The sequence below is a fragment of the Drosophila simulans genome, chromosome 3R (assembly GCF_016746395.2).
Source record: "Drosophila simulans strain w501 chromosome 3R, Prin_Dsim_3.1, whole genome shotgun sequence".
NCBI lineage: Eukaryota > Metazoa > Arthropoda > Insecta > Diptera > Drosophilidae > Drosophila > Drosophila simulans.
In genome coordinates, this window is record NC_052523.2 from 12,393,956 (window position 1) to 12,418,424 (window position 24,469).

A 24,469-nucleotide genomic window follows, 5' to 3' on the forward strand; every position below is an offset into this window, starting at 1 on the left:
GCCCAGCACCTACTACCAGGCTAATTGGAAATGCATAAATGGTAATTGATGGCTATAAATAAAATTATGATATACCCAATTTGTTTTAAGCGCGCGATCGCCGTTGATATGGATTCTGAGCCATGTTAGATAATCGATTGGCTGGAACGATGTCGATGTAGGAATGGGAATAGGTGAGTCCCCCAAAGAGTGATTATTGACGTCTGGAAATGAGGTTCTTGCATCATTGTATTCAAAGTTTCCAGGAAGCTAACCTATTTACTGGGCTCAATTTATTGGCTTGATTGCGAATTGATTTATTTGTTTTTATTCACATATTATAAGCTAAGTTGTAAGGAAACTTATCATTTACTCCAATTGATTAAATAACTTTTCATATACAAAATAGTGGCTATTCTTCATATGTTTACCACACAAATAAGTTCTTAATATAAACCAATAGGTGCTAATTCAACATATTACATACTCTTTATTAGTAATAATAAACTCTTACGCTAGATTTTCTTAGAACCTAACCTATTCCTTAGAGCTATGGCCTTTTCCGCTGGTGAATCACTGTGACATTTATGAATTTATCATTTGAACCTCGACCCATCAACTCAGTTATTTTTCGCTTCCCCTTTTCCAACGCGCCTCGGATCAGCGGCACAATCTGTACAAATTTGTGCAATTCATTAAAACGCTTTTGATTTGATATTGGCTGTGAGCAATTAATTGCGCTTTTAACGATGCTCGCTCCCTGTCTCGCCCACCCAGAGCTCTCCATCTCGTTCGCACATTTGTAAGCCGACTTTGATACTGCAGCTCTCTATATAAATTCATGATTTTCATGGGGAAAATGAGATATAGACTAGAGAGAGCGAGCGAGAGAGAGAGAGGGAGAGAAAGAGGGAAGAGAGCGATGCCGGTTGGGGGCCAGTTCGAGTTTGCAGGCCTCGCACGAAATTAACAATATTTATATAAACAAGTTATAAACAATGTTTGTCTAAACAGTGACAAACACACCAACACAAACAGCCGCAAACCAGTTGATCTCTCAATATCGCCCCCTCTCTCTCTCTCTCTTATTAACATGTCCCGTCTCTTTCGCACGTTACATGAACGACGGATGCATGAGTTGCATACACTTCCGCATTTCTAAGGCCAGTTGCCAATGCATTCTCTTCTCTTGTTGCCGTCTCTTTTGAACGGCCTGCACCCATCTCTTTCTTTTCTCGTTTTCGCGCTCTTGCAAGCAGATTATCACTTCGAGGCTCTCTTACAGCCCAGTAATCACTCTTCGTGTGTCAGCTGATTTTGTTTTGCTTGAACTTTTGCCGGTTTCAAGCCGCGATCTAAGCACCCATCTCTTTCTCCCCGCATATCTTGCACTCTTTCACCCCAGCTCAGTTGGTCGTGCTTGTTTGTTTTGGAGCAGCAAGCAAACTCCTTCATACATATTAGCATGTCAGATGGGACTGATGTTGCTGGCGACCCTGCCCAATGTCAATCATTTCTTTTGGCCCTGTCGAGGGAAGCGGGCCAAAAGGGCGGAACGTGTTTCCCCAATTCCCCGTCCAACACCACCGAAAATTCATTACAACGAGCTTAAAGGCTGGTGTGTTGCCTTGTAATCTTTCGTGGCAACCAAATCTCACCAAATTACACTATGAAAACATTATTCCATATTAACAAATATATCATTAATTATTATTATTATTGAAAATTAATAAATTGTAGGATAGGTAGCAGGAGCACCTTCCTGACCATAGAGGAACTTAAGAGCCAATCTTATGAAGTAGTTTCGAAACTATTTCTCTCTGTGTAAAAGTTTGGCTGCCCAAAACGCACTCACACGTACTCGTTTGGGTGTGGTGGGCCTAGCGAGCTTGGCTTAACTTGGTTACACCGCCGATGGGATGGGATGGGATGGATGGCCTGGTCATTTCGGTCTTTTGGGCCCGACTTACACACTTTGTATGCTGCATATGTGTGCCACTCGCACTCACACACGGGCGGATATTTGGTTTTTTTTGGGAGGTGAATGGCCGCAACTGTCGTTGCCACTTTGGTAGCACCGTGGCGCATTAAAGGTAGCAGCGGTGGCGGCGGCGGACCAAAAACCAAAAGCCAAAGCCACAACCTCGTCATCATCATCATCGTCATCATCATGGAAACCATGGTCGATCCCAGGGCTTTTGGCACACAAAGAAAAATTGGGGGGCGGTGGGGTGCGCACACGGAAAGAAATGGGGTGATACTTACAAATATTCACCATAAAATAATAAGTAACAACTTTGAGAGTTATTAGTTTATACTAAAGAAACAAAATAGCTATTTGATAGAAATGCATATATTTATAGCTTTTGTTGTAGATTACAAAGAGCATGATTATTTTGTTGTGTATGTACATATATAGTTGGAGGGCAGGTCAGTCGGAGCAATGTTTAATTTGCTTTGCATTTTGTTTGGCCAAACTCCAGCAGAGTCGATGGCTCAGTCCCAAAACCTGGGAGTCTTACAACCTGACTGACTGACTGACTGGGCAACTGACGGACTGAATGACGTCTCCGCTGCTTCTGGCTCTTATTTCGGCTCTTGGCCCGAACGTAACTCACGCATTTTTATGGCCACACAAAAGTCGAAAGCGATGTTTTAGCCTTTTCGCTGGCTCTTCGTTTTGTTTAATTTGGTTAGTGCGCTTTCTTCCCACACTCCGTCCGATTCGCACTGATCCTCCAGCGAAGGCGGTCGGTCATAAGTTCTATTCCCATCTAAGCAGCTTTTGCTCTTTAAGTGGAACAAAATTGGAACTTTTGAAGGGGGCGTGCCGAAAGTGATGGATGGGAGTTCAGTGGCAATGGGGCAGCCACCGCGATGCGAGTAGATCAAAAAATTTGGAGCACGTCAGTCCTAAATTATACTTAAATAATTCTAAAATATATTTTATATCTATAAAAAAATATTAATATATTAATAATAAATAATATTGTTTAATATGTTTCTTTTGTGTCTTCCTGCCAATTTATATTTAAGTTAGAATTTAACAATTGAAATCGAATTAACTAGTTTTGCAGTGCATTGTAAACGATCCGCCTCTCTATCACTGCTCTATTTTACCCTATTTCTCCAGCTGGTCAGCGAGTAAAACTAATTTTGTTTTAATTTCTCCTTTCAACACATGTTCGTGTGTAATTTTTAGCCCGCCACGAGGTATTTGACCCTTTGGCTCACAGCTGATTTATGGGAATTTATACGTATTCGTCGTATACCTATCCCTGTCTATGGTCTGCTGCTGCTTTTGGATCTGAATCTGATTCGGATTCTGATTCTGCTTCTGATTCTGATTCTCTACTTCTAATTCTGATTCTGATTCCGATTCTCTGATTCTTTTTCTATTTCAGCGCGGAGTTGAATGGACGTTTTGCGTGAAAGTTTGTGTGCCGTGTGTGATACTGTGTCTTGATTTTGTTTGTTGCCTTGCTTCTGGGATGGCCAAGTGGCCAAATAGCCAAGTGGCAGAAGCCAAACTCCGAGGTTGGAGCGCAGCTAGATAGGAAGAAAGCTAATTCATGACATGCTGACCATATTAATTTATCTTCTTTCTGCAAAAGCTCGTGCATGATTTGGCCATTACCACCAGTGGAGTTGCCCCTTTCTTTCCTTCTTAACACTCCATCGGCTACAGTCGGACTTCTATAACTGAAACCATTTTTGAAAAGAAAAAATATCATATTTAAACACTGTTTTACTAAACAAAGTTCTGTCAACTGTAAAAATATATGAAAATTTAAATACTGTAGTTTTACCTTTTATTATATTTAATCCTTAATTGAATTTAATTGAATGTATTCAACAAATTTTCCAAGTTCTTGAATTAGGACTGTAATTTTAATGGAAGCGCTTAAGTATAAATATTATCTAATTTAAATTTGGAGTGCAGATACTAAAGATATACCAGTAGTACTTACCTTTGCTGCATTACACATTATCCTGTAAATTATACATATATCTAGTCTAATGTTCATAGGCATAGATAGGTATGGGTTAGGTTACTTAGACTGTATCTACGAAAGTCTTTTGCCATATGGTGGCCATGTCTCTGAGGCCCTCCTTCCAATTCTGTGGTACAATGAACTCCGGTGCGTGAAATGTTTGAAGCTCTTCGTTCTTTTTCGGTAACGAGATCATTGACACTTTAACGCGGAATGCATTAAGTTTGTTACCATGGCGAACGATCGCGGGCCGTGATTTCTTTCTTTTATTGGCATGATCGTGCACTCCTAATGATAAAGAAGTTCGTAGAAAGATAGCTACAAAGACCAGGTCGGTGAAAGAAAGTTGATGGATGGTTGGCCATTAGAGCGTTAGGATGATGGATCTGTTGGCATCCATATGAGCTTGGTAATATTAGAAAGATCGCTAGTATTTGATTTGCTAACTCCTAATATCATACAAGTTAATAGTAAATTTATGCATTCTAGTTAAAGAATCGCAGTATTGCCAATGAATTGAGGCATTACAATATTATAATACTATAAACTGATATCTTATATGAATTTATAACTTGTTAAGGATCCAGGTTAAGGCAAAATATTAAAAAAGTTTCAATGTAAACAATGCAAATCAACCCAAATTCTAACACCGCATGTGTTTAACATTTCAATACTCAGCTGAGCTGGATTTGAATAATTCACCCATTCGCATGGGTTTTCAAGAATTTAGCATGAATATTCGGAGACAATGCAAATGATTGGGAGAGTGGTAAACAAAGTCGAGCGCCAATGGGTTCAGTGACATCTTATCAGGAAAGCTGGACTATGGGTGGAGCAAAAGAGTAACAGATAAGGCCATATCATGACAAAAGGGAATTGTTTGGCATTGAGGTCCAGTGCAGAAAATTCTTGGCTCTCGAGCACGCCATAATTACTCCATTATAATGGAGCGGCAACAACTGAGCAGATCTGAAGAGGACTGAACTGAGCTGATTGAGCTGCAGGCAGCAGATAATGATTATGGTTTCAATTACCCGGAGATGGAGCTAACGAACGCCCCACAACAAAAGAGTAAACAAACATATGTATATGTTTTTTTTTCCAATTTTTTTCCTTCCTCCTTCTTTTTGGACTTTTTAGTGGTGTAAAATATGCGGAAATGCATTTCTATGGACTGACTTACACACAAGTCAAACACCACAAGTCATGCCAGAGCCAGCCGGCGAAACTTGCATGTGAACGTATGCAGCTCTTCGAATCGCTCTGTCTCGCTTTGGCTGATGCTGCCCTCCCTGTCGCACAGTTGGCCCGAAGATGACGATATTAATGCGGCTGGCGGATGGTAATGATGATCATGATAATCATGTGAAAACCAAGCCAAACCAAGCCGAGCCGAGCCGAGCCAAGCCAAGCCAAGCCAAGCCAAACCAAAGCCAAAGCCAAAGCTGAAGCCTGAGCCCAAGAAGAAAGAGCCTCCCATGGATGGACCTGTTTGGGGCATAATAAGAACACCAAGCAATGCAGCTGCCTGGAGCTGCAGCAGCAGCAGCCTCATCTTGGCCAATGCAACCAAGATGGCAACAAATACGGCCAGCAGCAGCCGCATCAGGATGCAACTGAGCGGGGGGTTGGGACTGCAGCAGGAGGAAAGGGGGCTGTTGACGATCAACCTATAGCCCAAGTAAATTACGACTGCAAGTCAACCAGTCAAGTCAGTCAAGACGACGAGAGACGAGAGTCATCTCTGGATCGCTGTGGCTGGATGTTGGTGTGTGAGAAAAAAGTTAAGAAAGAAAGCAAGTTGCTGGCCGGGCTTTTTCTTTTGTTGTATTTACAAGCGGCCAAAGGTTCGTTGACCGTACAAATAGTGACCCACTAACATCCGCGAGTACGTTCACCCTAGTGACGTATTGTTGCCTCCATGGAGCCGAAGATCCAACCAACCGATGATGGGCCCGAGCCGAACTTGGCTCAAACCTTTTGGGCCCGGCCAAGCAGCCGAGTGAGCCAGTTTGAAACGAACCTCCGAAATCGGTTGGGGCTTAAGAGCAGCATGGTGGAGCTTAAGAGCACATTCTTCTTCTCCGCTCGCTCTCTGTTGGCCAAAATGCGGAAATGCTGCTGCAACAACGCTGACGCTGTATGGGTGTTCAGATTCCCTGGCCACATCTTCTTTGGCCTGCTAATCCCATCGGCGCGGACATCTTCATCAGGCTAGATTAAAAGCAAATTGGCTGACCAGCTTCGCTCTCGCTTGGCCAAAAGTGATTTCGGCCCTGACCATAAAAATATTTGCTGCTGCAATCAATTATGATCTGGCTAGAAGTGTGTGAGACTGGTTCAAATGCATCTGTGTGAAAAGCACTGGAAGAAATGAGAGAAGAGATTATTTATCTTAACTAAGACGCTCTTTAGGAAAATATTAAGATTGTAGATATATATTTTTGTTTGCATTTCGAAATTGTTTTTCCAGTCTAAAAATGATTTCCGTATGAATTACCTTCTTACAAAATCTCCGATTTGCTACGCTTTCAACATTTATAATGTTGCAATTATAAATATTTGCTGATCATACATATACATACGTTTGCTATTATTTGTTTACCCATTAATTTAAGTGCATAATTAAAGTTGTATTTACCATTGTATAAACACAATTCAAATCCACTCTCATGAAATTTAAAATTTAGTATAAAATCTCATTTCAAGAGTATTCCTCCTCTAATCTATATTACCCATCTTCATATAGATAGTGTATCTAGTATCTTGTAGTGTTTAAACTCGCTTATCGTCCCGACCACACCTTTCGCTCAACTTGTGGGTCTTGTGACCTTTGGCAGCCTTGACAATTGTTGCCGCCTTTGCCCCTGCCTCTTCCCTCGGTGTTTGCCTCAAGTTCAAGCCTGCCGGCAAACCTGAAATTGCCACATGCGGTGAAAGTAAAAATTCATAATTTTACCCCCTCCCCGGCAAACTCAGTTGTTAACATTTTACCCGAAGAGGCCATAAAAATGGCAAGCCAACTGCGAGGAGGCAAGCTAGCAACACCAGTGCAACACCGAGCCAGGCGGCGTTGGTGGCAAACAGCGAATGCAACACCAAATGCCACACCAATACCAAATGCATTGGCATGCAGTTTTCCAAGCCCCTTTTTACCACTTCATTAGCCGACGAGCGGGTCGAATTGTCGGTTTTCAGTCTTTTGGGTTTGGGTTTTTAGTTTTTCGTTTTCAGTTTTCAGTTTTTGGCTGTGGTTTTTGGGCCTTTCTTTTACTTTCGTTCGCTCGGATAGGAGTTTTCCGAATAATTTTGCCATCAAGGTGTGGGCCAGCCACACATTTTCCTTGCCAAGGCTGAGGCCGCGTTGATCATGAACATGACACAATATTATGGATTATGAGCCGACTTCTCTGCACACAGAGAAATATTCTACACTCTTTCAACCCTTTGGACATAAATGCTTAAGTAGGGGTATTGGATTATATTAAATATATAATTATAGAGTTGTAGTTTGTTTTTTGATTATTGAAATCTCTTTTAAGAAGATATATTAAGCGTAATGTAAAAAGGATTAAGACTAAAATTCATAATGAAAGGCTATTTATTTCAAGCTTATATTTTTTTAAGCGAACCAGTATTTTAAAAACATTCAAGTACATTAAATTTAATATTATATTATGAAATTACCCATTTCTTCTCCGTGTATCCCAGCCTGATGTGGGTTAGCCGATTGTTTGGTTTTCCTGAATCGCTGCTGACATAGGAAAATCTGTGTGGTGTGGCAAAAACATTTCAATTCCTTTTCCAAATTCGACTGGAGTTCATAATTTAGCGTTTATTTATGAGTTGTCAAGTTGCTCGGTACGTGACTGGTCGGCCTTGTTGGATTTTCAAGTTCAGGGCGCCGGCGCCTATGGATCCCGTATCCCGTTTAGATCAATTTGATATTTATGAGTTTATGCAGAAATTTGTCTGTTCCCAGGCAGGACAGGATCTGTTATGGCCCACCCACGCATAGGGATTCGTGGATTCTCGTTCATGAATGAACAACTGCAGGCGGGGGAGGACATTCAATATGGATCCTGGCAGCCTTGAACTTGGTACGTTTGAGAACTCGATGATTTGAGCAGCTGCTGCTGTTGATGCTGCTGCTCCTGCTGCTCTTGTTGCTGCTTTAACTGCTGCATCATCTTCCAACTGGTTGGGCACATGGGAAACTGGCCGAGCTTTTGGGCCAGGATCAAATGACTATTGGCAGCTGGGTGCCTCAGCTTCCGATTCACACGCTCCCTGCTCACTGAAGTGAGGCCAACAGGCTACGACGAACAGCCTGCCAAAGGGGCTACCAAATTGGCTAACAATTTTCAAGCGGCTGCCGCTGCAATCATTGGATTAATTTTAATATGTCCATGGACTGGGCTGCTTTCGACCTAGCCGGCAGCATCTATGATTATGGGCTCACGGCATCGACTGGCCGACAAACACATGTACATAAATGTAGCAACATTGCTGCCACTGGAATTGCGACCTCTTTGGTGTTGCTGCTGCTGCTGCGGCAGTTGCTGCAGTTGCTGCTGCTGTAGCTGGTTACGAAACCCCAAGAAAAACTTCCGCATTCATTTAAGATCATTTCTGTCGTTTGCTGCTCCAAGTGGTTGCTGTTGCTGCTGTGCTGCTGACGCTGCTGCTGCTGCTGCCGGTGCAAGAGTTGCAAGTTGCAACAAGCAGCGGCAGCAACACAGCCCCCCTCATTTGGTGTTGCTTGTCTGTTGTTTGCTATTATTAATGCCGTCGCCGCCACCACCGACGTCTTGAGTCCCAGGTCCCCAATGGTATGTTTTCTTCATTTGCCGTTTTCGCGACTTTATGGATCGGGGAGCAACTGCAGCACTCACTTGGAGCCAGTTCGTCTGCTTCCAAAAGACAAGCGCCCAATTGACAAGGTGTTTTGGTGATTGTCCATACCGGATTGCTGTTCCTCATTGCTGTTGTTGTTCCTTGGTCTGTTGTTTTTGATGTCTTACTGGGGGGCAGGCGACATGTCAGCTGCTTTGAACCAACATTCAATGCTATCACATATTCCATGATTAACAAAATCATTTAAATTAAACTACGTTATAATCGCTATATTTTTTTGTGTAAGATTATTAACGATTTCTTTAGCCACAAATATAAGCCATACGGTTTTCCGCAATCCCAATACAAACCCATAAAAATGGATGCCACCAATATAATCGATTAATCATCTGCCGCATGAACCAGATTTGGCTGATCGTAGCCAGGAAGCATCCAGGAACCAGTCCTGCCATAATCAGGTCAACTGATGGTCCGTTAAGTGGTCAAGAAGCCAGAAAGCTCCCAAGACCAGAGATCTTCCCTCTTTTCTCCCACTTCTGATGCTGCTGAGACTTCTTCTTGGTTCGTGCCGCCTTGGCAATAAATTCACACTAACGGATTGTAAATGGGAGACAAGTCAACGAAAAAGACTTTTGCGTTCATCAATAATAAGTACCGTTAGTCCGGTCAGAGCCCAAGTGTTCCGACTTGGCCAGATGACCAAAAGTGGCCAGTGTGACTGTCAATAAATTACCCAGAAGCGCACCCATCGCAGAAGGAGAAAGAGGTTGGCACCAAGTTGGTATTGGTACGGGAGAACGGCCAAGAACGGGAAGAGGCGGCAGTCAGAAGCCAGAAGAAGGCCAACGGGAGCCAACGGTATATTATGCAATCACAGCATGAATGAGACACTCTTGACCGAGTTTCCAAAGCCAGGCTATAACGGTACCAAGACACATGCGACAGCTGACAAGCGGGCCCCATCCACATCCCCATACCCATCCTCATACCAATCCCCATCCCCATCCCCCACCAAGCCAATCCACGCCAAGTTGCTGGGCCAAGCTCCCCGGAACGAGGCCCAAAGCGAAGAGCATGGCCAAGAAGCGACTAACGGGTTCTAGGCTGTGGGCCAAGCTACAAAAAAAAAAGGCGCTGCAAAGCTGAAGAGAAAAGGCTGCGAAAGGGGAAGAGCAGGATGGCCAACAAGAGCTCGAAATGCAGGGCACCCGCCAATTATGCAAACAATGCAGCTGGGAAATGCAGTAATAATAAAAAAGAAATAAAACAGACCGAATACCCACGCGGCTTTCTTGTATACTTAACAAATATATGTGGGGTTATTCTCTATAATGGGATAATATAATGTTTATATTTCCATTTTGATGGAACTCTTCAAGTTTGAGATTGTAGCTTATCTTCTTTATAGACAATACAAATATATATAATAAGATATTTGCTCGTGGTCTGTACAATAGCAATTTTCACATTTATTTGTAAACGATTACCAAATTAGTGACATACCTTTATGAATACAATCTGAACTCGGTTTTGCCTTTATTAAAAAACAGTGATGCAGTTAGTGGACAGTAAGATAATATTGTTGGTTAGCTATGCACGTTGGCGTGTAAGTACTGTTTGTGGTGATCGTGTACACGTCCTCATGAATATAAGATAGACATGGTTTACTTCTGCAGATGAGTCTTCACCAGGGAAACAAGAGGGGCAGCTGTGGGCATTGCTGGGTGCTCACCGGCACTGCCGGCGATATCAATATGGGTGTACTTGATCGGCAGCTTTGAATCCAACCCATGGTTGTCCAGTCCAGAAGCCTTAATCATAAAGGCGGCGGGCACCTGGTGACCGCGAGGAGTCCTCACCGACGGGGCATTATTGGCCTGCACCAAATCCTCGCCAATCACCTTTCCAGCGTTAAAGGAAAAATCACTGGGACGGAGAATGGATACTTCGAAGGGTTCTCCGAAGGCCTGTCCAGCAGCCTGCAGTCTTCTGGCGTGATCCTCCCGGTGGGCCACGCTGTTATCGATGGCAATCGACTGACCCTCACCTGCCGAGATGAAGGCATGACCAGTCAAAGTGGCAATGGTGAAAAGATGCGGATCCGGGAGATTCTGCTCCACGACCAACTCCTTCATGCGGCAGAGAGCATCGGTCATGCACATGCGACCCTCAGCATCAGTGTTTCCAATCCTCACATGAAGACCAGCTCGCGAGGTGATAACCTCATCGGCCACGTAGCACTCCTCGCCCACGGAATTGCGCACCATGCACAGGGCAGCCACAACATGGATATCATCCGGTTGCAATTGACTGACCACCTGCATGAACCCAGCGACAGCAGCCGCTCCACACTTGTCGCGCGACATACCGGCCATCACACCACCGGCCTTGATGTCAGCACCACCGGTGTCATAGGTCACACCCTTGCCGACCAGCATCAGAGTTTTTCGCGCCGGCTTTGGAGGCTTGTACTCCAGGAAAATGATGCGACCACGATGACGCTCCACTGCATCAGCAGCCCGGTTTACGGCGGCAAACAGGGGATACTCCTTCTGCAACACCTGGCTGTCACTGATCACATTCACGTTGAGCTTGTCGAACAACGGCTTGATGTACTTCTCCACCTGGATGGGCGTCATGCGCTCCGGGTCCCCAACTCCGATGTCGCGGGCCACAAAGCGACCGGCCTCCAGAATGAGAGCTTCCTGGAAAATGGCTTCGGCCCTTGGATCATCGATCTGGACACTGAGCGTGGTCACACGGGTGTCCTTCAAAGTTCCTGCCTCGCGCAATTGAATGGGCTAAAAAAAGCAGTTTAGCACATTATTTGAAATAAAAGTAAACATAATCCGTATTATCTATTGTCTTACCACATAAAGCTGCTCCAGAGCTCCCAGAACGGTGCAGAGTTCGACCTCGGGGAAGCGCTTCACCTTGGGCACAAACAGCAATGGTGTGTGGAATCCAGCCTGGCAAATAATAAAAATACATTTTCATTCATAAATCACACAATATTTATAGAAAAAAACCCACCTTGAGAACCTTCTCCATGGACCGCTTGGCCGCCTCCTGGTAGCTCCTCACATCGTCGTAGTCGGTGAGCTCGGAGACGGGGGCGTAGACCACAGGTTGGTCCACGTTGGGCGCCTTGAAGCAGGATATGCTGCTGTCGAAGGACTTGTCGAATTTGCGGTGCTCCTCGAAGGTGGCCTTCAGTTCATTGGGAACCGCATTGCGGTCGATGATGCACAGGCAGTCGTTGCCGGCCAGACTCATCAGCTTATTCAGCCGGAGGGTGCACGGTAGAATTCTGGAGGGGAACACGTAGAGTAGAACGGAATTGTTATTGATATTCATTAAGAAACATTTCTGGGTGTCAACTAAATATGCAATAGCGTTTAATTGAATTGAATTTTATCACGTCACAGTTGCTTTATTAACTGATGCAATCGTTCATATTGCGTAACAGCCTGATGGCTTTGTATTTCAATTTAATATTTCAAAAGAAAATGTCCCCACTTTATTAGGAGCAACCATGCCCATGTTTTGGTGTGTTCCCCTTTCCTTTACCCTCATTCCTGGCGCTGGGCTTATCTTAACTCGAAGTACTATAAAGATTTGCGATAAGCTTTTGAAATGGCCATAATCACAAACCGATTTCCAATTTAGCAACAAGTATTCCAAGTACTAGCATAGATGGTTTTTAAGTACTTATTTAGAATATTTGTAATCTTACTCAAGTGATTCTACCAAAGACCTATCCTTAGGTAACGCGGTCTATAATATTTTGGAAACTAATCCTATGTTGCTGACCATTTAATTGTGTTATCTTTTCAAGTGCCCCATATCAAACAATATAAGTTGATCTATGTCTGTTTCCAGAAGTAGCAAGAACTCGTTATCTAAGTAATAATGATGAAATTAAGTGACCTCCCCCTTTCACTTTTATACAGTATGTCGCCAAACATTGTTTTTATTTTGGGAAATGATAAAGTTTGGAATTTTCATGACTCCGATTTCTTGCAACTAATTAAAACTGATAAACGGTGAGATATGGAGTACTAAAAACATTCTAATTTCGTTTTCGAATTATGGAAAAGGTAAATAAGATGGCAATCAATGGGTGCTAAGCGACTAACGCTCACTGTAAAAGATGGCGAATCTTTGAGAGCTTTTCCAATCGGTCGGTCGCTAAGCGTGGCCAGATAACTGATCCGCACTAACTTAAAACACACCCTCTAATAACCGTTGGTAATACTCACTTTTCGATACCCATGATGAGTACTTATTCGCTGGCAGCTCACGCGACTTGGTCGATCGGCAAGTGGGGCGTCACTGAACCTCCCTGATGGGAACAAAGCGCTGCAGCTGGAAACTGGAAACTTGGGAGCGGGATCTGGAACGGAAAGCTGGCGATAAGGAGCGATTGTGATAGCTCTCCGCGACGATTTGCAATGTTCTGGCTGGGTGGCCAAGCTTTTTATACATTTTACTAGCGAGCCGGGCTTTTGTTTTTTTTTTTAATTGCTACTTGCTTTTTCGAATGAAAACAAATCGCACGAGCGATGAATAATCGCCAGTATGCTCGCTATGTACGTAATTCTAGAACTCGGATATAACTTGTAAACAATAAAGGCAAAGTCTACTCACGTCGCTCGGTCTTCGGAATTGTTATTGTGGGTTCCTCTTGCCAGTCACGTCCACGGTGGATGCAGTTTCTGGGCCAAAACTAACCAGTGGCAAAAAACAAAGGAATGGCAACCAGGTTTTTTTTCACAGTAGACCAGCCGGCATGTGCGGAGCTTTCAAATGCCGGCCAAGTGACAGCTGTTTGTTGTTTGCCCGCGTTGCCAATTGTCACAAAGGATGTTGAAAGCTTTCGGTTCGATTTTTTGATACTCTTTGTATGGGACTAAAAAGAAATAGCCGATATCGGTCGTTATTACTTCTTTACACCCTTATAGATACTTGTCGGGGTGTTATATTAAGGCCAAATAACACAGCAGTTTTAAATTCAAAAATATTTATTCGCCATTAATAAAGCGTTGTATATCGTCAATAAGCTGCGGAAGTTTCTTGGCCTCCAGGACCAGGAGTTTCCTGTAGGGTGTCATCACGGCATCGCCTTCCAGCCAATCGCCAGCCATGCCCGAATCGGCCTCAGAGGCCATGGAATACTCGAAGGAGAACTTAGCCCGATCCGAAAGCAACTCATCCTCAGCGTTGGTGTAGATGTCCTCGCCTGGTTTCCCCTTCTTCGACTCTTTCCTGTAGAACTTAACCAGCAGCAGCAGAGTGCCAAAGTCGAACTTCATTTTCTTGGCCTTGGCGGCTTCGATTTCTTGCTGCAGACTCTGCAGCAGTGGCACGGAGATCTGGGCTGGGATGTTGATAAAGCGCTCGTTGATCAAGAATCCCACATGGCGCTGCTCGCTGTCTAGAATCTCCTTCAGCTGCTGCTGAACCTCCTGAGAAGCGTGCGTCTTGGCGCGATCCAGTATGTAGGTCCTTAACTGGGCGATGCTGGGCTGATCCTTTTTGGCGGTCAGGTTCAGCACAGAGGTGATTCCAAATATAGTGCCATCCTCGACCATGTTGTCGTCCTCCGTTTCGCTCTCTGTACCCTCATCGTCGCACTGGCAGATCACACTCCCTATGAAATTTTGGGCTGGAAACAAGAAAAGTTGTACTGAAAGATAGATCAAGATAGTACCTTGGAGTGCTCACCTATGATCAGATCCGCCATTTGGTTTAAGTTGATGTGGGCACGAAGGAATAGTCGCTGCAGCAGTTGAGAGATTCCCTGTGCATCGGGATCTACCGGAGCTCGTCCCTCAAATTCGATTTGCACCTCCTAGTAGGATATTAACTTTGAAACACATTTGCTTTTAACTTTATGCAGGCACTTAGATTACCTCGTTTCCTTTATAGGCATCTGGATGCGGTTCGTCGTCGTCATCATCCTCGCTGGAACTGGAGTCGTCCTCGTTGGACTCCACCTCCATTTTATTCAGTTTCTTTTGCTTACTAGCAGACATTGTTAAGATTTAGTTAACGAATTTGGCTTTGTTTCGCTTCCACAATTTACAAAGCCAGCTGTTTATCGTCCGCACGTGTTGTATTGCGTTGCCAACTATTACGCAGCGTGCTGTTAAGTGCTCAGAGTTCTGTAAATGCACCACTGCTAACAGGCTGTTAAGAAATCTGTTAATTTACCACTGTTAACTTAACTGGCTGTTAAGAAATTATAAGCGTTAACTGGGCATATAAAACTATTAAATGTTACCATAAGTATTAAACAAAATCCACAAGTTGGAGAAAATATTATTTGTCGTTTACTGTCAAAAGGTATGGTAACGCATACTCAATGCATTCCCTTCATTGACTATGAACAATATAATATATGAATCATTATTTTAAAATACAAAGGCCTTTTATAGATAATGCATAACAGCGAAATCAGGGACAAAATCACGCCAGCACCTCCTTATTTTTGTTTTGAGTGTGGTCCTCGGTGGACTCAATTTGAGGTAGACCATCGTTCTTCGTTTTCAGGCGCTCCTCATACTGCTCCTGGGTTAAAAGACTCGCCTTGATTGCATCGCAGTTTTCGATTTTGGGCAGAAGAATGGCGAAGTAGCCGGCTCCCTCAGGGAGTTGCTCCAGAAGCTTTGGCTCCTCCACAATGGCAGTGTTTACCTCCACCAGCTTGCCCCGAATACAGCTGGGCACCTTGTAAGTTGCTCCATTTGCTGTGGTGAGCAGTGCCAAGGTGGACTCCGCCTGTAGGATCATTCCGCCCTTTTTTCCCTTGCCCTTGACCACATTCTGGCTGCGATCTACGTTCCCTATATCAAAGTTGACCGATGAGATGCCTTGTGCTAGAGCAGGGTGCTCGGGAGCCAGGCAAATCAGACAAATGCGATTGGAGTGGTAGAGCACTTGGTAGGGAGCATCTCCCTTGAAGTAGTAATATCTGGTGAAAAAGCGGTCCACAACGGTGGGGTAATCCTCCTGGAAGCTATCTGTAATGGGAGGTACGAGCTTCCCGCAGATCTCCTGCTCCTCATGCTCGAAGTAGAATGGTTCCAATGGATCATCTGCTTGTACTGACATCCTGGTTGATTTCTTTCCTTAGTTACTTTCCTGCTGGAGCAACTTTTCCTTGTACTTCGCCTGACGTTCACGGGCTTTGGCGCGATTAGCGGCGGATCGGGCGATTCTCTCGCCTTTTAGGCACTTGACCACCTTGTCGTCAATGGAGTTGCACACGCCCACAAATTTTGCGAAGGCGTTCTGAAAGCAGAATCCGCAGTTTATCAACCATTCACGGCATATAAAATCCCGGTTACTTACATTTTCGTGGCAGGCCTGGAGTTCCTCGATCAACTTGTTGCAAGCGGGCGTGTGCAGATGTGAGGAAAGATCTGTATGCATTTTCTCCTGTTTCCGGCCGGGTTTATTGCCTTTCCACTTTCCTGATTCGCGTGTGTTGTCAAATTTTGTTAGGTAATTTTAACATATGTTTTAACAGAGTGGTATTCTCATTATATGGTCACCCTGCGAGCATAACAGATGTCAGATTTGAGCAAAAAATACTATCGGAAATACCGAATGTTAAATGTTCAAAAAATACACTTCGAAAAAGTTAACTGATTAACTCTCTTACTTTTGCTCTGTAGATGATCTCGAAATGATGATTGTTACCAATTTGCTGTTTCCTAATTTTTAATTTCTTTTCCGAAACAATAATTTTGAATAATAAAACAATCGATTGCTTGGGGTTTTCTGTTGTTGTTTTTATTTATTTGTGTATTTCACCCGCTCTCACAGTTCATTTTTTACATAGGCTTTCAGTGTGTAAAATTGATTATTTAAATTTTATGTATAGGAGCTGTTCTCGCTCGCCAACAAGATTATTTGTTCTATTTAAATAGGTTTAATTCATTATTATCGTCTTCACTGTTTGCTTTTATCAAAAAAGTCTTATAAGCTACGAAAAATCGCCAGGGACAGAAACAAGAAACCAAAGAAATTAAAACTTTACGAAATTCCATTTGCTCAAAACTCAAATCTCAGATCTCAAAATCAAAACTCTGCGCTGTTGTCCTTTACTATTTGAGGAAAGAAAAGAAAAAAAAACCGGGAACATGGGAATTATACGGTGCTATTAGCCAATGAGGGGTCGGATTTTGGGGTTATGTATGTGGGTTAGAAGTCGTCGATAGTTCGTACATTAGTTATTGCTCTCAGATTTGGGATAAGTGCTGATCTACTCGCCTAGAAAAGACTCTATGTTCCCTCTCTACTTGGATAAATATGAAAGTATTTATTGTGTCTGTGTTTTGCTCTCGATATTGTATTAGTTTCCCTCTCATAAAGCTCTCAGTTCGGTTAAGTTGTAGTAAATGAAATGAAAATAAAGATCTCCTGCAAGGCGGTTGAAATTGAAAGTTCTCCAAAGCAACAATTGTTTTTTTTTTCAAAACGCTCTTGCCTCTCTCTCTCTTTCATTTCGCCCTCTCTCTCACACACTTTCTCCGGCTTTCTCTCTCTTTAGCTAAGCTATACCTCTCTCTCCTCAAACAATGTCCTTGTTTTTTGTCTTGCGCTGTTGTTCTCTACCGATTTCTGGGGGTTCTATAACATTTCTCCCTTCTCGATATTAATTCCCTATAGACGGTTTCCGGTGCCGATGTCACATTCTCTCTCTATCTCTCACTAAAACAAACTAAATGGCAGGTTTTCTCCTCTGGGAGGAGCCAACACCTCAACTCGTCCTCTTAGGCTCGGCTTGGCTCAAGGTTCCATCCTGCTGCTGTGCCTCAATGGCGGCCAACGCAGCCTCGGACATCTTCTTGTACTTGCCGGCCAACTCGGGCAGCTCGTAGGCAATGGCCAGGTCCAGTTTGGTGATCGGACAGCCGCGGAAGTAGGTGCAGGTGTCCCTCAGCTTCTTGAATTCGTACAGCGGATTCAGGCGGAAGAAGTCGCGGTAGACTTCCGGATCCGGAAGATCGTAGCGCGAGATGTTCGTCAGTGTGGAGAGTCCCTCGTAGATGTGGTAGTTCTGCGGATGATCGATGATGTCATCGGCGATGCGCTTCTTGTTTCCAAACAGCGTCTTGTGGTTGTTGAACGTGTTCAGGTAGCAGTCCACCATCTTGGCGTGATTGCGCACACGCACCTGTGGATGCAAATGGAAGGACTCATTCAAGTTATAACAATAACTATGGTTTTTGAATTGATTATGTATCACATATTCAAAGATTCACTAAAGGTTCTCATGAAATTACCCATTCACACCTTCTCTCAACAAAGTAATCGTAAATATCACGCATACGCCCGAGTACTCACCGCAAAACGACGTGCGCTGGCGATCTTGTGCTCGATGCGCTTGTCGATGGCTGTGCGCAGGTCGCGCAAGAAGGCGCGCTCCTGGGCGAGCAGCAGGCGGGCGGGAGCGCCATCCTGGTAGGGATGGGTCCACAGCGAGGTGGTGTACATCAGCGGCGGCTGGGCGGAGGACATCAGGGGCGAGATGTTCCAGATGAGGGCGCCCTGGACGCGCAACAGCTCCTCAGGCTTGACGGTGTCCGCCTTGTTGAGGATGATGCGCGTCTGGTACTCGCGCCCCTTCAGCTGGTCGAGAATGGCCTCCGTCTCGGGGCCCACATCCAACTTGGCCGGGTCGTAGACCAAGAAGATGATGTCCGCCCGATCGATGAACCACTGGCAGGCGTCGTTGAAGGGGAAGACGCGGGACACTTGCTTGCGCACCTCTAGAATGCCGGGTATCTCGACGATGTTGACCTGAAAAACGCATCGTCAAGCGCTTAAATATAGTAATTCTCAGCCATTTTAGCTTTGCTATCTGTGTACTGTGTACACTCTGCCCTGTTCCGCATCAATTTATTAATAACGAAATTAATGCCCACAGCCTGTGTGCTAAAAGCTATAAATTCCGTTTGGCAGGTGGCCAGCTGTTTGCAGTTTCCCAATCGACGGGCTGCTGCCCTGGGCGACAAGTTAATGCTTAGCGGCGCCCATAAGCATCTCTCCCTGATCTGCCCAGCCAGATATGTATGCATGTAGCCTACCTTCTCGAGGATCTTGCTCTTCATCTTCAGACCACGCAGGCGCTCCTCCAATCCCTGACCGAACTTCTGAAGGCCAGCAAAGGTGTAGTCCGCCGCCAGTTGGGTTCCGTCCAGAACCTCCGTCTCATTGCCCCACATCAGAATGTTGAAGTAGGCCGGAGAGGGTTCAGCACCTGTTGCGGGTCAGGGAAATGTATATAGGAAATTTTATACAAATCATTTGCAACCGTCCAAATGGAAAATGGTATTCTATACGTGATTTGTTTAGAATATTTTAAAAGAATGTAATATACAAATTTAGCGGCAATATATGTATATTATAAGGATATGAGATGTAATATATACATAAATAAAATTAATTACATAAATTTACCATTAATTTTTGTACTTACCAGTTCTCAAAGAGTTCGGCGTGTACTCGTTGTCGGTCAAATAGTTAAGGATGGACGACTTGCCGCCGGACCAGGGACCCATGAACAGAATCAGTGGCTTGGAGAAGATCTCGGGATCGCTGAAGTGGCGGTTGCTCAGGTCGCGGTACTTGTACAGGGTCTCCAGGGGCTTGACAGCGTTCTCGTAGATGCGCTTAATGTCCCGCAGGATGATCTCGGCCACGTTGTCGGTAGCCTTCTCGCGGGCATTGAACTCCTCGTCCAGCTGGAGCAGTTCGGTAATGTGCTGGCGACTGCGGCGGTTCTCAGGAATGTGTCCTTCCTGAAAATAATGAATGATGCATTACTCAAATACTATATACAGCTTTGTAGAGATTTACCCAAAGAAGCTCATCCTCTGGCTTGGTGTCATCATCGTCATCGTCATCATCAGCGGAATCTTGTGCGGCATCTTGTGCGGCATCGACTTGGGGTTCATCTTGTGCTTCCTCCTGGACAGCTTCGATTTTTTTGGGAGCGGCTTCTGGCTGCACAGATTCCTCCTCAGCCTCCTCCACTGGTGCTGGCTTTTCCTCCTCCGTTACTTCGGCAGATTCGGCCTTCTCTTCTTCCTGCTGGACTGGTTCGGGTTGCACTTCCGGTTCTGGTTCCACTTCCGGTTCCGGTTCGGGTTCCTGAACAGCTTCCTGCTCGGGCTCCTCTAATTTCACAGCCTCAACTTCGGCTTCCTCTTCGGCAGATGCCTCCTTTACGATTTCTTCCTCTACGGGAAATTCTTCGGCGGGACTTGGTGGAGCCTGAATGTCCAGAACAGGAGCAGCATCCACTTCACGTTTGCTTCGCTTCTTGACCGCCTCCTTGTCATCCTCATCATCGTCGTCATCATCATCATCGGCATTCTCACCGCTATCCTTGTGATCGTGTTCATTGGGAACTCCATCGCCATCCACATCACCGTCGTGCTCGTTCAGGATGCCATCTCCATCCAGATCGTCGTCCTTTTCATTTGGCACACCATCACCATCTAGGTCTTCATCCTCTGAAATGGTTAGGTGTACATTAACATTACTAAAACAGTTTTTAGGTATACTGAGACAATATATACATACGAGAATTGTTGGTACCATCGCCATCCAAATCGTCGTCCTTTTCGTTCTTCACGCCATCTCCATCAAGATCTTCGTCCTCTGAAAAGAAAACAAGTTCAAATAAAAAATATTTTCTAATAATTCAAGATTTTTTATGCTATAATTATTCTTACCGTGATTCACTTTGCCGTCTCCATCGAGATCCTCGTCTTCGTCATTTTTCACTCCATCACCATCGAGGTCTTCATCCTCTTTACATTTAAGTTTTCAATTAATATTTAGCCTTTAAAAATATGTTTGTTACCCACCGTGATTTATTTTGCCATCACCATCGAGGTCATCATCTTCCTCGTTGGGCACACCGTCTCCATCGAGATCTTCGTCCTCTGAAATATTTCAAAAACTAGTGAGAAACTGAAGAAAAATCAAAATTCGTTCATAAGTAAGCTAGAAGCTGAAATCAAAAAAAGAATTATAGCGCAAAATAGCTTCAATCTGAAATCATAGATGCGAATAGTTTAGAAATTAAACTGCAATTAATATCAGATAAAAATAAACCTAAAAACCAAATATACAAAGCGTATAAATTAAGCTATATAAATATACAATAACAGATATTAAATATAATTAATAGTCCTACCATGATTTGGAGTGCCATCACCATCTAGATCATCATCCTCTGTGGGATAAAATCGTAAATGAGAGCATTGTAGGTGGATCAGGAGTACCATGATTCTTACCGTGATTTGCCTTGCCATCGCCATCGATGTCTTCGTCCCTGGAGTTGGGCACACCATCCCCATCGATGTCCTCGTCCTTGGAGTTGGGCACACCATCGCCATCAATATCGTCGTCATCTTCATTCGGGATGCCATCGCCATCGATGTCATCATCCTCGTCGTTCGGTATGCCATCTCCATCGATATCATCGTCCTTTTCGTTCGGAATGCCGTCCCCATCGATATCATCGTCCTCGTCATCGGGTATTCCATCTCCATCCAAATCGTTGGCACTTTTCGCGTCCTCTGTGGAATCCAATTCGACAGTTTCAATTTCAATCGTCTCTTTCTCATCAACCGCAGAATGCCCACCATCATCGTCGTCATCGTCGTCGTCCCCACGTGGCTGATCGGATTGCAGTTCTCCAGATCCATCCCTGACACCATCTGAAATCGTATGAGTACTCCGATAAATTAAAATAAAATTAAATGGCTAAAAGGATTTTCATTATATTTTAAAACGATATGACGTTGATTTGTAGCTATACGTTAATTGGTCTATTAATACAATTTATTAACACGTATGTATGTTGATGGTTGAGTTTTTTCAAACATGGAAAACTTAGGATGAATCATTTAATTAAGGAGCAGATTTAAGAATTATATTATTAATTCATTAGATATTTTTTTTGCAAATACGTAATGCAATTGAAATTCTTCTTACCTGTTTTCAATTCATGAATAGCCTTCTCAATGTAGGGTCGACATTCTGATTCGCTTGGTCCGACATCGGCATTGACAAACCCAACTGAAAATCGTGGAAGAGAACATGACAGTTCAATTTGTAATACGAGTATATCCAAACATACAGCCCAGATATCGGAAAGCCCAAGTTATTTCCAACCCCCCATCCTAGGACAATGGTCGCACTTTCTCGGTTTGATGTCAGCGCCACCAACGAGGTCATTCTATCTGCTCAAACTTGACATTATTTATGGTACTCGTCGAATGCAAACATACACACTTCGGAATATACATATGTATGTGCCGGATTTATGAATTTTATTTTTAAAAGATGAAAACTCAAACACATTTCGCCAGCAGCTTGTGGATGAGTAAATTTCTATACCATTCAGTTGGCTGCTCGCCCACTTTGGCCTTACTTCTTCAGTTTTTGTTTCTCTTGGCCACCTTACTGCTCCGAAAAAATCCGGATGCGGGGGCGAACCATTTGCAATGGAACATTCTATTCTACATCCCCAGCATTTGCTTTTTGGTAATGGAAGGTCGCGTTTTGAGTGATTGGTAGACTGAAAGTGTGGTAAGGTCGCTCGGCTAATTACTGTGGAATTTTCAGGCAGTTGGGACAAATGTCGGCCAGAGATTAGAGGGATATCTGCCAACAATCTGAGCCCAATTAATTGCAATTTAAATGAGTTTGCCTATCAGTTTTCATTGTGCAGTTTGCCTGTCGGCGGATAATTCATTTGATTTATTTCTGGGCGTATGTGGGAGGAAGCTATTTGAGCTATTTTGCATTTTTCATTGCTAACCGCATTGATAGAATTATTTATACAAATTTCGCCTGCCAACCGATTGCCACCCTGCATACTGTGTTTATGTTGCTGCAATCGAGCCCATCCTAACCCATAGTATATAGTACACGGCATTTGTGCCGTTTCTCATTTATCATTCAAGTTTTTTCTTTCTTTGCTGTTTTGAAAACTTGAGCAAACCAAACAAAATATACAGAGACATTTCGCACACACGGGCGGGAAAATAGATAGATGGAAAGCACTCGCTGAGCGCAAATAAAATAACTTAAAAATATCTAAATTTAAAAATATTACAAACGATGACAACGATGAGCGGCCAAGCGGCGCAAAATTCTCAGTTCTCTCAAGGAAAAAAAAAGGAAAAATCGGCAAAAGTTATATATCTGTATCTGTATCTGTGCTGCCACTAGTTGGTTGGCCAAGTCAAGTGTACGGGGCTATACTCATATACCAATGCTCAAAGTGTCGTCCACTGACGTTTGCAGACACCAATACCGAGCCGAAAAAAAAATAGAGAATGTATAGAGAACGCACAAACTCAGGCAAATATTTTTAAACGTATATATTAATACATATTTTTTTCAGACTCGTTCCTTCTGTTTTTCTTGGCTTTTTGTTTTAAAATTGCATAATGCCTGCCCAGGCTGTGTGAAAAAGTGTCAAGATATTTGAAAAGTGCCAACTCGCCCTTTTGCCTTATATAACGCGGGGAGGAAATGGGGCTAATACACTGCAAAAAACACTCGACGTATACTCACCATTATTGGAAACGGCGATTAACGTTAGTCCCAGGAGGAACCAAATGGTTAGCCGCCCCATAATAATCAACACAACAAATTATCCTCGAGTTTCCAGCGTGGTTAGCACTTTAGCCACGTCATAAATCCTCCTTACAAGTTTTCCGTAATTATGAATAATTAGGGAAAATTAGAATTAACACTTTTGCTCGTATTCTGCATATATATGCATCCGCTATATATGCGCTCGTTTAAATGCACTAAATGAAAAGGGTGGAGAATTGGGAAAACCAAATATTATTTAAGGCCAGATAGCCAATGGATAAAGGTAGGATATATATGTGTGTTTTTTGAAAGTCTGATGGTTATATATAAGTATCTGAGTAGGTATTGAATTGGGTTCGCACAAATTTTGTCACAGTTTCAGTGGGTTTCCAATTTTGCACTTGTTCGTTATTTCATTCACTTTGCAGATCGATGGATTTTGATTCAGAATTTAATATCTTAGATTATGGTTTTAGAAAGTTTTCGCGCTGCCGTTAGCAAAATTTAACCAACAATCGTCGGCTGGGTAATCCTTAGTGTCCCTTTCGACGATTGTTAGCCAAATAATTTGCTTATTTCTGGCCGTCGTGGTCGTCTTTTCTTTTCGTTTGGGTCGTCTGTGCACGTCGTGTGCGTGTCGTTTTTTGAACAGGGCAGCTCGAATTTTCCCAACACCTATCACATCTATTTTCTATCTAGTCTGAATGTCTGAAGGAAGGAAATTTCGGTTTGCCGTACACGAGTATACGAGACGATCTCTCCCGGTCCAAAACCAATTCGTAACTCAACATGCATATACCATGAATTTACCTTGTGACCGCGAAAATTATTCGATTTTGATATTTTCGTAGCACGAATTTTTGTCAAAAGCACACACAGTTGAGTGAGAGTGAGTGGCTTTTCACATTCGCCTAATGCTCTTTCTATGTTTTCCATTTGAATTTCAATTTTCATTTTTATTTCGGTTTTCCTCTCGCCGGGTGGCGCTCTCTGCCGGGATT

The 24,469-nt window shown here is 43.6% G+C and overlaps 5 protein-coding genes across 12 annotated transcripts; all 5 read right to left on the reverse strand.

Moving 5' to 3' along the window:
• Window positions 1-10,273: 10,273 nt before the first annotated feature.
• Window positions 10,274-13,636, reverse strand: LOC6728172 (putative aminopeptidase W07G4.4). Of its 2 annotated transcripts, XM_016175280.3 has the most exons (5): window positions 13,482-13,636; window positions 13,094-13,227; window positions 11,865-12,141; window positions 11,702-11,800; window positions 10,274-11,632 (listed from the first exon to the last, which is right to left on the reverse strand). In XM_016175280.3, the coding sequence occupies exons 2-5, from the start codon at window positions 13,105-13,107 to the stop codon at window positions 10,496-10,498; spliced, it is 1,527 nt and encodes a 508-aa protein (XP_016034783.1). In that variant the 5' UTR covers window positions 13,108-13,227; window positions 13,482-13,636; the 3' UTR covers window positions 10,274-10,495. The 2 variants fall into 2 exon arrangements, with proteins under 2 accessions (XP_016034783.1, XP_002103521.1); XM_002103485.4 differs by lacking the exon at window positions 13,482-13,636 and having other exon boundaries at window positions 13,094-13,295.
• A 201-nt stretch (window positions 13,637-13,837) lies between these two features.
• On the reverse strand, window positions 13,838-14,992 carry LOC6728173 (protein BCCIP homolog). The gene is made up of 3 exons (XM_002103486.4): window positions 14,747-14,992; window positions 14,559-14,685; window positions 13,838-14,499 (listed from the first exon to the last, which is right to left on the reverse strand). Exons 1-3 carry the CDS (start codon window positions 14,867-14,869, stop codon window positions 13,856-13,858), a joined length of 894 nt encoding a protein of 297 aa, XP_002103522.1. The 5' UTR covers window positions 14,870-14,992; the 3' UTR covers window positions 13,838-13,855.
• A 154-nt stretch (window positions 14,993-15,146) lies between these two features.
• On the reverse strand, window positions 15,147-15,947 carry LOC6728174 (protein Abitram). Its single transcript, XM_039295628.2, has one exon. The coding sequence runs from the start codon at window positions 15,945-15,947 to the stop codon at window positions 15,303-15,305; it is 645 nt and encodes a 214-aa protein (XP_039151562.1). The 3' UTR covers window positions 15,147-15,302.
• Window positions 15,883-16,380, reverse strand: LOC27208226 (COX assembly mitochondrial protein 2 homolog). Its single transcript, XM_016183832.3, has 2 exons — window positions 16,188-16,380; window positions 15,883-16,127 (listed from the first exon to the last, which is right to left on the reverse strand). Exons 1-2 carry the CDS (start codon window positions 16,266-16,268, stop codon window positions 15,966-15,968), a joined length of 243 nt encoding a protein of 80 aa, XP_016034786.1. The 5' UTR covers window positions 16,269-16,380; the 3' UTR covers window positions 15,883-15,965.
• A 225-nt stretch (window positions 16,381-16,605) lies between these two features.
• Window positions 16,606-24,287, reverse strand: LOC27206314. Of its 7 annotated transcripts, none has more exons than XM_016172074.2 (14): window positions 24,207-24,287; window positions 23,445-23,683; window positions 21,855-21,938; window positions 21,503-21,577; window positions 21,152-21,436; window positions 21,052-21,090; window positions 20,720-20,797; window positions 20,585-20,662; window positions 20,433-20,510; window positions 19,704-20,362; window positions 19,324-19,645; window positions 18,932-19,104; window positions 18,189-18,644; window positions 16,606-18,018 (listed from the first exon to the last, which is right to left on the reverse strand). In XM_016172074.2, the coding sequence occupies exons 2-14, from the start codon at window positions 23,503-23,505 to the stop codon at window positions 17,602-17,604; spliced, it is 2,805 nt and encodes a 934-aa protein (XP_016034790.1). In that variant the 5' UTR covers window positions 23,506-23,683; window positions 24,207-24,287; the 3' UTR covers window positions 16,606-17,601. The 7 variants fall into 7 exon arrangements, with proteins under 7 accessions (XP_016034790.1, XP_044779427.1, XP_016034791.1 ...); XM_044923492.1 differs by lacking the exon at window positions 24,207-24,287 and adding an exon at window positions 23,831-24,118; XM_016172075.2 differs by having other exon boundaries at window positions 21,152-21,577.
• Window positions 24,288-24,469: the final 182 nt, after the last annotated feature.

Coding starts and splice junctions, on each gene's coding strand:
- LOC6728172 (XM_016175280.3), bottom strand. Junction 11,801..11,864: donor CCATGGAGAAGGTTCTCAAG/GTGGGTTTTTTT, acceptor ATTATTTGCCAG/GCTGGATTCCACACACCATT. Junction 11,633..11,701: donor CTCTGGAGCAGCTTTATGTG/GTAAGACAATAG, acceptor TGCTTTTTTTAG/CCCATTCAATTGCGCGAGGC.
- LOC6728173 (XM_002103486.4), bottom strand. CDS start 14,869: ATGTCTGCTAGTAAGCAAAAGAAACTGAATAAAATGGAGGTGGAGTCC. Junction 14,686..14,746: donor ATGCCTATAAAGGAAACGAG/GTAATCTAAGTG, acceptor ATATCCTACTAG/GAGGTGCAAATCGAATTTGA. Junction 14,500..14,558: donor AATGGCGGATCTGATCATAG/GTGAGCACTCCA, acceptor TCTTGTTTCCAG/CCCAAAATTTCATAGGGAGT.
- LOC6728174 (XM_039295628.2), bottom strand. CDS start 15,947: ATGTCAGTACAAGCAGATGATCCATTGGAACCATTCTACTTCGAGCAT.
- LOC27208226 (XM_016183832.3), bottom strand. CDS start 16,268: ATGCATACAGATCTTTCCTCACATCTGCACACGCCCGCTTGCAACAAG. Junction 16,128..16,187: donor TCCAGGCCTGCCACGAAAAT/GTAAGTAACCGG, acceptor TTCTGCTTTCAG/AACGCCTTCGCAAAATTTGT.
- LOC27206314 (XM_016172075.2), bottom strand. CDS start 23,505: ATGGGGCGGCTAACCATTTGGTTCCTCCTGGGACTAACGTTAATCGCC. Junction 21,939..23,444: donor AATCGCCGTTTCCAATAATG/GTGAGTATACGT, acceptor CACGATTTTCAG/TTGGGTTTGTCAATGCCGAT. Junction 19,646..19,703: donor CAGAGGATGAGCTTCTTTGG/GTAAATCTCTAC, acceptor CATTATTTTCAG/GAAGGACACATTCCTGAGAA.